Raw genomic sequence first — 12,734 nt, forward strand, 5'->3', positions numbered from 1 at the left:
CGACGTATTCCTATCTCTCGTTACGAGATTGGAATTGTTCAGGGCATTAGATTTGGTATTAAGAGACTTTCAATGTATCTGGTATTTGTAACTTTCGACGAGGCTGTATTTCTTTAATGCGGAGGTCGTTTGAAAATCTCAAAATCGGAATTAGTCAGAACGTGGAAATCGCCAACTTTCATAACTCGACTAATCTCGCCCGAGTATTCGATACGAGCGTGCGTCGTTGCTTCATAGTGCATACATAAAACACGCGAATGTAAATGGCATTTTATACAACTCAGCCATCGTCCAATAAAATCTTTACGAACTGGCCTTCCAACGAGCCTTTAGTGAAAGTGGAAAAGAATTAATGGAAGATTAATTTCGATTCTTGCAATCGATCAACGCAGAACCGCGCTGAAAGTTGGATGAATATAAGAATCTAGACGGCGCTTGAATACCTACAGTTTTCGTTTAATAAACCAGATTCGAAATAACACGAAGATATTTGTCGAGAAATAATTCCACGCTATACCAAATACATTCTTGTTCAGGAAAGTTGCTTTCCTCGTCTCTTTGGACGAATAGGAGCCGTTCACCGTTAGGGGAGCTTCCCTTTTCGTAAAGGGTTGTACACGCTCGTGTAAAATTCGAGCCTACTTCTAAGACGCTTGATCTCTAATTGTGACCAATGAATGCTAGTTTTGAATGGGAGGTTCGCGTGTGCATAGCCGTGTTAAGAATCTCTGCAACAGGGAAGGACAATAGGGAAAAGAACGAGTCTCGAGAGCGATCGTAGAACCTTGGCGGCATAGAACTCGAGATATAAACGTCTCACGATGTATCGAATTGTAAGGCAGGGACGTCGAGGAGGAGAATCGACGTTAATATGCGGACCAATAAGAGAATGATGGCGCTTGGGTGTGCGTGGAAGAAGGAACGTACATACGTATAACGCTCAGTGTGAACGGTGGTGGCAGGCAAAAGGGGGATATACATTTGGCGTGCGCCGACAATACCGAGCTCCCCGCATTCCTGGGGGACGACAATAAGCATTGTGCGAGCGTATCTGCGTTATAGGGCGAGCAACTCGGGGCTTGACTTTATTTCTCGGCTCTCCTTTGCCGCGGCGAGCTGGGATATCATTGTTAGAAGGGACAGCGAAGGGTCCACGAAGGCGTTACATCCGTTCGTCTACCATTCAATAGGAACACCCATCCTTCTCCCTTCCTGCGATGCTTTTTTCCCCCTTATCCCGAGGAGCCCCTGAGTCGCCAAGAATCTATTACATTTGTCATAGCCGTGCCCCGGTGAATGGTCCTCGGGCCGGATGATCCTTTTCACGCCTGACGCTCAGCGTGACGAGTATATGGGCGTTCGGGACAAAATTCATAACCACACTGATCCATTCTTGACTTAAGGCCCATAATATTTTTTTTTTTTCAACGCTTTGATCGCCAGACCGAATCCATGAAATTCTTTAAGAGGTTAACATTCCTCGGACTTGCGTGCGTTCGATCTTACAAGATCCACTTAACTCGAGAATCGAAGTTCCATCGACGCGAATGGGAAACCCTATATTTGCTCGTGGTTTAGGGGCCCCCTGATGTTATAATCCGTCACTGGTTCCTTCGCGTCGACCTCCTTTTTTTTCTCTCTCTCTCTCTCTCCACGCCAGTCAACCGTAGCTGCGAAAACGCAAGATGCAGCGTCAGAATTCGATCGTAAAAGCAGTGCGCGGCACAAAGGGCGTCCGATGATTCCTCGAAGTAATTGAGTCTCGTCTTGTTTCATTGTGCGTGTGGTCCGGCGCAAATGATCCTCACCCGCGCCACCGCGGTCGACAGCGGAACCAGCGAGACGGAGAATCGAAGTACATAGATCGTAACGAATAGCAAACGCAGAACGGTTTTTTGGTAGTCCGTATCGGATGGCGCAGAAGGATCTTCAGACATCAAACGTTTAAAGGCACAGGCATCCCGAATGTAAATCTTTGTAACATCTGTTGCACCTTTACTGCTCTATTTCGAGGATCGAATCGGGGACGAACTCTGCAAACGCCTGGTCATCGGACGCTGGCTATCAAAAAATATGGAGCTTACGACGGTAACGTTGCGAAATTAATTCGCGTACACGTGACGCAATGATCGGACAGGCTTGTTGACAATGACACGGTTCCCAGTGAATCATCATCCATAATTATTTGCAAAATCGGTCGTTCTCCTCTGACGGCACAGAAATCTCGTAGCGCTTACGAACGAGAAAATCCAAATTTTTACTGTTTTATTTATTCATAATAATACGTTTATATTATAAGAACTATATTAGTCAAGAATCGAATAGACCATCGCTTAGGCATCCGCCAACAAGACACGAGAGAATCGCGCGAGCGAAGATTAGCCCCAATTTCGTGCGCGCCGGCGACGCGTAAACGTCGCGAGAAGAATCACGCGCGGTTCATCTTGGGATTAGAAGTTTTATTGCTTGGGTGATGGTGTCCGTGGCGGCGGTCTCGTGTCCAACAAATAAAAAGAGAAACAGAGAGATCATCCCTATTGTGTGTACGTGTGTATGTGTGTGTGTGTGTTGTCCAGCCTGGAGCCTGGGGCCGCGGCGACGAACAAAATCTGCCGTAAAATTCGTTTCGAGGCGGAAGATATTTTTCTTGGAAATGAATTCACCGAGCGTCGTCCACGACGAATGTGCATCCGGCTTAATGCCCGGTGCAGAACGAAGAATGCCGCAGGTATCTCACGTGGAATCTGCGAAAGCGTTGTCCCCTTCTCGCCTTCGAACGCGGACGGACGCAGAAACCTCGGTCGCTCTTCGCCATTTTTCTTTTCTCACCTTAAGGCCTCACACGCACACGCTGCTTCCCTTTCTCCCCCACTTCACGCTCGTCCTCCCTCCCTCCCCGCCCGCCCCACCACCACCCACCGACCGCTAGTTCGGTCTCTGTTCCGCTACCGCCCCATTCCATCGCGCTGGCTCGTTCTCCCTGTTTCGTCTCTAGTCGACCATGCACAGGCAAAAAGTATAACGGCGCGACGATCAGACGACCGCGCCACGATGTCGACAGACTGTCCTGTGAATTTTTACAAGCCGCTTAGCAATTAGTCACCCCGTCTTAGTAGGGACGATTTCGTAACGAGTTTGTTCGCTGCCAGTCCCGGGCGAAGGAACACAAAACGTAGCGGGACACGGCGAGGAGAAACCTCTTTTTCGTTTTTTTCCTGTACTTTTTGCCAGAGAGACTCTCGTACTATGTATCGGGATATTTGACACGTACAGTGCTTGAACTACCGAACATATTCGTTCATCAATTTTTAATTCATTTTGAGGTTAGCTTTTCATATCGAATCGTGGTATTCTTATAGAAATTTCGACCATTGTATTCGGATATTCGATAACAAGTCCCAGCCCTACATTCGGCCCGTGGTTTCTCGCGTTCTGCTTTGGTCGATCTTCGGTGCTCGAACCGCGTGTAAAGGAGAGGTTAGGGTAAAAAACAGAATGGTATTCGTTCGAAGAGTGTCCTTTCGGATTCTGTTTATAGATTCGGAACGATCCGCGAGGGGAGTTGGGATTGACGGTGATCGTAAAGTTCTTTTACGGTCGATACTTTTCGAGCAAATTCGGAAGTCCATTCGTAACGCGCATCGATCTACAAACACATAGATTAACGCGCGATATAGCGAACTGTGCGCCGCGTATGCGAGTCGCGTACCGTGGATTTGCATCGTACGCGCGTCGAACGCATTTAATCGTCCTACGTCATTTCGACGCGTGTCGCGAATCAACGAGCAGAATGAAAACCCACCGCAATCGCGCCTCCATTCACGGTGGCCAGCTTGGCTCATTGATGTATTCCCGTGGTCGCTTATCGCCTGGCCGTTTGTATCCGGGAATTCCTCTTTGTCGCTCGCGTTACTTTCGTAAACAGCCGCCCCGATCGTTCTGCGTTTCTTCGCTTCGATCTGGTTGCATCGGCGTTCCCTAATGCGTGCATGTGCGTGGAATATTTATTTTGCGAAATTTTTCAATGAACGATTCTCAAAATAGAAACTATTCGTATTAATAAAGATCAACTTCTGCGCGTGTGTCTTACCATTCCTTTCCCTATACGTAGGATAGTAGGATAAGTAGACGAACACTAATGCAACCGACTGTAAGGGTAGTACCTTATTCTTCGAACAATACATAAATAATAACACTATTAGTTTAGTTGGTGTTTTTGAAGATCCGAACTACTGTAGGACGGTTCGGCGTTCATAAAAAGTCGGAAGTTTCGTCGGCACCGGTCTATAAAATAACCGATAATAATCGGCGAGGACGAGAGGAAGGTGTGGGTGAGACGACGAAGAGCTAACAAGAAGTTACGTTTCGTGCTCGCCGCTCTCCGATACCGGTGTATTCGCTGCTCACAAGCAGTGGTGGACGGTAACGCGCTTGAACGGTGGTGGAGGTGGTGGAGGTGGTGGTGGTGCCGGCAGCCGGTACAACGGTGGTGGGAACCGTGATAGTATTGGTGAACGGGTGGTGGGGGGATCACCCACACGCGCGGCGCGGTCTCGCACACATCTTGGAACGGCACAGTCATTCGCGACACCCACCGCGATCGAGGTATCGGCGCAACGGACCGACACGAGTTCCCTCTCGGTTAACCCCTTGTTTTCTGATCGGTTTCTTTCGTTTCGCGCGTACGCTAAGAGGTTACCGGCGCGCGTCGCGACGCTCGACGTTAAGTAACTTGGACGGTACGCAGATCCGATTCCGTCGTGTCGCGTAGGTATATAGAGGAGGCGCGGTTGTGTGCGAGCGCGCGTGACCGCGAACGCGCACTTGCACGATAACGCGGTACATCGAGCACGTAAACGCACGCGCGCGAGCGCAACACGTAGATACGAGGCACGGGTCCCGCCGTGGCAGCGTGGTCGGCTATCCCCATAAAAGCGACGGACTCGACCGGCCTGCGAACAGTTGTCATCGTTGGCTAACATCGGCGCACAACGTGTTGCTCTCTCTCTTCTCGTGCTTAAGCGCATTTCGAGGGACAGTCGATCGGTAACCGTCCACTCGGTCGCAGATACAACGAGGAGACGCGAAATGTCACGCGCACTAGTCGATCAGTGAATAACGAGATAGAATTTGTCAAAAAGAAACGACGAGAAAAACGCGAAACAGATAAGAATCGGCAGATAACGCTACGCGATTATCAGAGATCGATCGTCGCCGAAATTGACCGTTACACATCGCGAACCAATACACGACGAGTTTCGCGCGGTTCAAAGTAGAAGACCGTGAAATCGATCTTAGCCTGTGTTCTCGCGCTCGATCGACTTTGATTTCCTCTGACCCGTCACCGGCACGCGCTCGAAAACTATTATAAGAGAAGAGGAGACGAACGAAGAACGCCAGACAGAGCGACGCTCACCCGCGGGCAAAAGACGCTGTCCTGTCTCGTATTTCGTGTGTATACAACAGCGGTCGCGACAGCTCGTGCGCGCGCGACCGCGAGCGCGCTTGCATCGAAAGCGAAAAAGCGATCCGTCGTGGCGCAAGCGCCAAAGCCCAGAGGCTTTTTCGAGCGAGCCAGTCCGGAGACGGGTGCCGATGATCGGATACATCGGATTCAGTGGCGGCACAGGCGTAGAGAGCGAGTCGAGCAACAGCTTCCCACCAGTCAGTTGCTCGCGATCGGCTAGTCAGTCACGGCAGTCACGCGCCGACCGTGTCAGACGCGCACTGGCCTGTTGCTTTGCGTGGAAAGAGGCCGGTGAGGAGCGAAGCGAACGGTGAGAAAGGATCGCAGTGCCAAACCGAACGCCGATCGTATTAATTCGCGACCAGAAGTTGAGAAGTCGGGACCGTGCACGCGCGCAGTTACACGCACATCGCGGCGCGAGAAAATCGCCACGCAGGCGCGATGCGAGCTTCGATGTACGTCGAAACACCGTATCGTCGATGATCGATTTCGATACGAGCCCAAGAGCTTGTTGAACTTTAGCGCATAACCTCGGTCAACGCCGCTGCCTCTCGCGACTAGTTACGTCGAATTCGTGGATACGCGCGGAGTCACGGTTTAACCTTAACCACGCGTCGGCCGTGTCAGACGCACACCGGCGTGTCCCACCGCGAGAAAGAGACGACATACGTACAGATCGTTGGCAAAGAGAGCGGGAGGGGGCGTTGCGCGAAAGACGACGGTTGAAACGGAGACAGAGGGAGGAAGACGGAGAAGCGCCAACCACGCCGCGGCTCGCCTCGCACTTTCGTGTCCCCCTCGTCGTCGCTGGTTGTGTACCGCCTTATAAAACGCGCGCGCAGTAACACGGAACGCGCGACGGACGAGAGGTTAGGGCGAAGTAGGGAGCGGGGTACAGGGCCAATCCCCGGTACGAACTGTGCACTCGGGAAAAGAGAGAAAGAGGGAGCGATAAATAGGCAGATCGAGAAGCTGGGAGAAGAACGCAGAAGGAAAGAATAAACGATCCTGCGTTGTACCTTAGGCCCGTTAAGCCGTCGGATGCGCTCGTTGAACGTGTCTCGAACGGTGCACGATACACGTCGCGTTATCTGCGGTAAATATTGCGACCAGCCGCAACGGGCTGTACCGGCCCCGCTGATCGTTTCTAATCATTATCGTACACATTTGCAATCCGCGTACGTATCGCCGTGCTCGACGTCGTCGTGGACTGCGCGGCGACCGTCGTAGCCGTAGCCACCGCCGCCGTCGTCGTCGTCGTCGTCGTCGGTTGTTCGGACAATCGTTTCTCTCGTCGCGTACCGGCCCGCCCCTAAGGGGTCAGGGGAAGAAGAATTTACGGTGATGGTGAGACCTTAACAGTGCCCGTACAGTGCAGAAAGTTTTGTGCAGTGAACGGTCGTTAATAGACCTAGTGCCGCGGCTCCGACGACAGGGAGAGAGAAAAAGAGATAGAAATAGAAAATACGAGCGAGATAGTAAACAGAAGGTGGAAGAGAGACGAAAGAGAAACCGCGCTATATGCGTTAGAGCGGCGCGCGCGACCGGCCAGGGACGAGAAAGCGAAATAGGAGATACGAGCGAACGAGAAAGAGAGACGAAACAGAAAAGACGAAGCGTGATAGAACGAAGAAAAGCTGCCGAGATGCGTTACCACGGCGGTCTGCTCTTGTCGATCCTGCTTATCGTCGTTTCTCACCCTTCGACATTGCGTGCGCGCAGGGTCGCGCCCTTGATCGAAGACGACTGGGCCAGGAGGCCTCATCGTGCCGCCGGTAAGCCGCCATTGTTCGACTCTTATGCGTTCGTTGATTTTATTTCTTTCTTTCTTATTCTCTTTACGTTTTTGCACACGTCAATGCCCCCACCCCGTTCCCTCTACCTCCCTCGATCGTTTATCACGATCGAATCGCGGCTGTGCCGATGTCGAGGCCCGACACGTCGACGACCGTTGCACGGGCGTCTACGGTCGCGCTTCGCGTCGCGGATTTCGTCAGAATGCGAGCAGTTTCTTTTCCTTTAAAGGTTAGAGAACGCTCGAAATTACCGGGCTTCGCCGCGAGCCGTGTGGCGCTTTTACGTAACGAGAGCCTCGTGAAAAAGGCGGGAATCGAACTCCCGATCGTCTGCTTTGAATCGGTGTTAGCGCGCCACCGCGCAGTCGTTCGGATCTTCAATAACGGAAACTAAATTAATACCGTTGTTATTTATACATTGTTCGTTACGAATAAAACGGTTTCGAGGGTTTCTTGAGAATTATTCGAAATTACACGGAATTATTCAGGTCTCCTCAAGCATCTGTTGCCAATCACTTTGCCGACGGACAACAGTTTTATCAGTGATAAGCGATTTTATAATAATTCCAACTAATTTCGGGGCAATTAACTTTATCGGTGTGCCTGCAGAGTCTTGTACCAAAATTATATTGAAAAATACCAAAAATTTATGTTTTTATTTCTTCCAAATAGAGTCTTCTTTCGTGTTTAAAAATAAATGATAATTACATGGAAGTATGTCTAGTCTGTAGGAAGGGTAGGTAACATTTGAAAGCCTCATTTGTGAAAGGCTGCCATTGCAACATTGCTTTTGTGCACGGGACCGTTGTCCTACAATTTTCTCCACCCGATTCACTTATTTATTAGGCGATAACTCGTAGACTAATTACACAATCCGAATAAAAGTTCGTATTTATAGTCATAATGAATTATACAATGGAGCTATTAACATTAATGAAGCCCCATCTTCTTCTGCCCTCTACATACCGTCAATTTTTTTACGCACCCTCCCTAATCTAAATAGCTCTGTATTTCTACGATACATGCAGCTTCCAAACTGCTTTGAATTAAACTCAATTTCACAAAATACAAACTATCGATTGCAAAACAATGCTTAGGGTTCCTAAATTTTAAAGGTACCAGTTTACAGTTACGGTGTCCGTCGTTTCCATGTGAAAATTACAAACGAAGGAAATAAAATGTATTTATTGGTGGGAAAACCAGCTCCTTAGCGACCGTCCTTTCTATTCAAACCCAAAGATGGGCACAATTTTATTAGATAACCAATGACACCAACTTACAGAAATTTATTCTCGACGTTTATTCGGCCAGAGAATCAATTTTTATTTATTATTTGATATCTATAAAAAAAAAAGAATTACGTAAAATGTTTTTCGATGAAAGTTAACGTACGTTCGTTTAGCGAAACGTTCGATGGCAAAAGAGTGAAATATATGACCGTTCGTGGATGTCACGACGAGGCAGGAAGTAACGTACCGGTTCTTAAACACCTCGTACTGACCCAGATGTTAGAACGAGTTAATGGATGTGTATTGTAGTCGCGTTTCTGCCACGAAGCTACCGCGCGACGGTACTTCGAACAGTCTTTTGTTTCGTTACGTCCCATCGCACTTTTTCCTTTATTATTTTTACTATATATCTGTTTTCTTTTCCCTTTTCGAATTTTTTGAATTCTCAACTTGCACGACGAAGACGTAAAATAAAGTAAATAACTCGTGCTTCAGACCTGTGAAAATTGTCCAATAAATTTGTATCAGGTATGTTTAAATGTTGTTTTACTTCGTGCAAGTGAAATGGAATAGAAATACGTTTCGTTAATTCGTTAAGGGTCGAGTCGATAAGTTGTATCAGTATTTGAATAGTCCCGTCGGATACGTCGTGATTTATTCTTACAAAACATACGCACGACGCTGAACAATTTAAGCAAAAATGTTTCGAGAGGAAATGCGGTTACATAGCCGGGGATTAATTACAGTTGCTTCTAGATTACGTAGCGTAATACTTACCTTTAATAACGATCGGGTTACCAGACGAATGAGGTATCGAATTTAACTGTCTGGTAATCAATTTAATGGAAGAACGCCGAAAAAAGGGGAGGACAGAAAAAACGAGGAAATTAGCCGGCCAAGAGAACGGTTAATTGATTTTCCCCGATCCTTAACACTTTGACTGCCACGCCACCCACATATGGGTGACAGAATCTTTAACAGTGGAACTAAAACAATTGATTCTCAAATTAAAATGTTGAAGAAAATAAATTTTAACGAGGTTACAAAGGTAACTACTACGACAACTTACAATTTACAATTGCCTAAAACCAAAGTTTTGATCTCGTAAACAATTTTAGGATTTTAGACTGGCAGTCAACGTGTTAATGATGGCTGGGTATTACGGGGAGCGCGATTATAAATAAATAAGACCAAAATCACGAGCAAAGTGAACGGTGGTGGGGATAAGTTTCAGTAATTCGGGCGTAGAATGGTATCAGTTATTCGGGAGTTCTGAAAGACGATCGTTGGACGCACGCGGTTCGTCGCAGCGTTGTTTGTCGGCGGGAATACAAAGCTCGAGCTGTGAATTACGCGTTCGTCGCACCGCGAATATGTAAACACGCTCACCGCGATGAATGATAATACCGTGGTGCGCGCGTACTGCTCGTCGCGGTGAAATTTTTGCAGCCACGAGACGCGAGTATGAATGTCGTTCGGCGATACGAGGAATGATACGTTAATATCTGTACACATGCAAGTTCGGTCACGAAAACATCTCAACGCTTTCCACAGAAAAGTTTTATTCGTTCGTGGATAAAGTTTTCCCAACTCTGGAAAATGGGGGATCCGTTGTGTATCTGTTGGAATAGGTAGGATTATGGAACGTATGATTTAATTGAAACAACAATAATTAATGGTAGAATTTTTAATGCTCTTTATTTAATACGTTAAGGTATATCTTACAAGAAACCTCCGCGAACGGTCCGGCTTCGATTTTGATGAAACTTCGTACACTTATAAAGCAGCCAAAAGTAATCGACACGTATTTTTTTTTAGCTGCGGTAACGCGAGTTTAAGGGGTGAAACCACCCCTTGAAGTTTTGGACGCCCTGTCGATTTTTCTTAAATATTAGTTTTTAGTTTTTAATAATTTTGTATGACACCCTACAGAAAAATTGTCTAATACTTTTTTGTAGGTGCCCATGGGCTCTGCTTCAGAAAAAAGTTTCATTGAAATATATTCACTATCGTAGGAGTTATGGCTGTTTGAATATTGGACCATTTTTATGAGGTTTTTCTCATTTTGCGGGGTCAAGGACCAACTATTCGAATATTTTTATAATTGCTACATATTCTACACTAAAATACGCGGCGTTTGGCTTTTTGAACATCAAAATCGACCAATCCGTTCAGAAGTTATGGCGTTTTAAAGATTCGCATGAATTTTAGCAAAGCATTTCTGGCCAGAAATTATATTTTCAGTAAGGAATTTTTTTCTCGAAAATGGTTAGGATTTCGAGGGTATGTCTATTGACCAAAAATGATTATAATTGATCACTGCAATCAAAAATAATTTTTTTAGCACGATTTGAAATTTTTTAATTTTGACGAAAAATTTCACACCTCGAATTTTTTTCTACAAAGTGGATAGGGTATTTCTGTTCACCAAAAATGATTGTAATTGGCCCCCGCAACCGAAAATAATTTTTTAATTTAATTGTGTTAACTTTTTAACGAAGCCTCCATCAACAAATTAGTATTCTTGATTTCCATCTTAATTTGGCCTCTAGAATCTCCCATTAAAATTTTTTCCAGGGGTGGCCGAATACCCTGTATTTTTTTTGTTATAAACAAATTGTATTTTAAATTGTTTAACACCATGTTATCGTACATAACAACCATTAACAATTTTTTCATATGTCTTTCCGTTTTCGAGATACCCGTTTCGAGCCAAAACTTCAAGGGGTGGTATCACCCCTTAAACTCGAGTTACCGCAGCTAAAAAAAAATACGTGTCGATTATTTTTCGCTGCTTTATAAGTGTACAAAATTTCATCAAAATCGAAGACCGTTCTTTCAGAGATCTGTTACTGGACTGTGACTTCACCCGCAGAAGAAATGCAAAAGTGATGCACAGTTCGCCCTAGCGAGAAACTTTTATCTTCGTATAATAAACACTAGTAAGACGATTAGGTAATCCAAGCATGACTAATCCAGGATTTCTATGATAGCGACTTGAGGAGGTACGCATTGTTTTCGTAGAATTGATCATCGATGGCGATCGAGCCGCCAGAATCGAAGAGCTCTCAAGTCCACGGTGATCGAGATGATCCGATAGTATGAGCAATCGAGTCCGGGCGTGCCAGCGTAATGAAATCGGACAGCCAATAAATATTCAACTCGTTCGCCGTCAGGTGTTTCGGTCGAGCAGTGCGGATCGAGTCTAAGTAGGTTTCGTTTGGACATTCAGTGTTGCGATTACCGACGATCGCGGTTTCGCGAAATGGAAAACGAAGACCATTCGTACTCGAGGCGAGGCGAAAGTCCTTTCCACCTACGTCAGGAACGAGGATATGCTCGATATTCGATTGGACGTTGAGTAACGTGTACGGTTCTCGACCAGTTTCCTAAAGCTACAATAAATATTTAGAAATACGTCATATCTTGACACAATAACAATTACATGGCCTATTTAGAAACCGAGATTAACACTAGGTTTACGGACACTCGTTGCGTATATTTTTATTATAATTCGCTACGTCGACAGTTGCATTAAAATGCAATTTTTTTTTTTAATTAGACCCCTCAAATTGTCTACGAAAATGATACTCTTTTTTGGATAATTGGAAACTAGCATTTCCACAATTTATCATAGAACTTATTTAACACTAGGTTGATAGTTGCATTAAAATACAGTTTTTTCTTTTAATTAGAGTATACATTACATGAATTCAATTCAACATAAATTGCTAACAAATAATATTTACGAGTCCTATAACGTTAAGTTTAGAGTCCGAATGCGTAAAATTGACGCGTATCGTAAATTCTAGATGGTCACCCATGCTGCAAAGAGGCGCATAATCGGTTATACAACGCGTGTTCGAGGGTCTTCGAAAATCAGTAGCACTACTTCTGTAATAGGTTGTTCCGGTAGGAAATGCTTCGCCAATTAGAGTTAATCCCGCGCAAACAGAGCGTTGTATCAACACGGGCTTAATTTTCAACGGTACGATGAGATAGGAGACTCGAACGTTGGCGCGTAAGATTATAATTAACCATATGGGTGGGGCAGCGTTTCTGAAAAATTTTTTAATCGCTAAATGTTTTACAGTATATTTGCGTTGCAGTTATTATTTGGATTTTCAAACGGATAATTTTATTTTATTTAAAAAGACAAAGTTGATCTTTACAATTTGAAAAATGTAATTTACGCGCCCCTCGTAACTGACTTGGACCATTCGCGAGATATTTGCGTGGACG

General features: G+C 45.9%; 1 protein-coding gene across 1 annotated transcript in view; it reads left to right on the plus strand.

Annotated features, from left to right (window-relative positions):
* The first annotated feature begins 4,568 nt into the window (after window positions 1–4,568).
* Sog (chordin short gastrulation) overlaps window positions 4,569–12,734 on the plus strand; it is a 95,485-nt gene continuing 87,319 nt past the window's right edge. Inside the window, exon 1 of the mRNA XM_076766629.1 lies at window positions 4,569–7,242. Within this exon, the coding sequence (XP_076622744.1) occupies window positions 7,113–7,242 (130 nt within the window). The 5' untranslated portion in view covers window positions 4,569–7,112. The remainder of the gene's footprint in view (window positions 7,243–12,734) is intronic.

This window comes from Colletes latitarsis, chromosome 6 (genome assembly GCF_051014445.1).
Source record: "Colletes latitarsis isolate SP2378_abdomen chromosome 6, iyColLati1, whole genome shotgun sequence".
In the NCBI taxonomy this organism is placed as follows: Eukaryota; Metazoa; Arthropoda; class Insecta; order Hymenoptera; family Colletidae; genus Colletes; species Colletes latitarsis.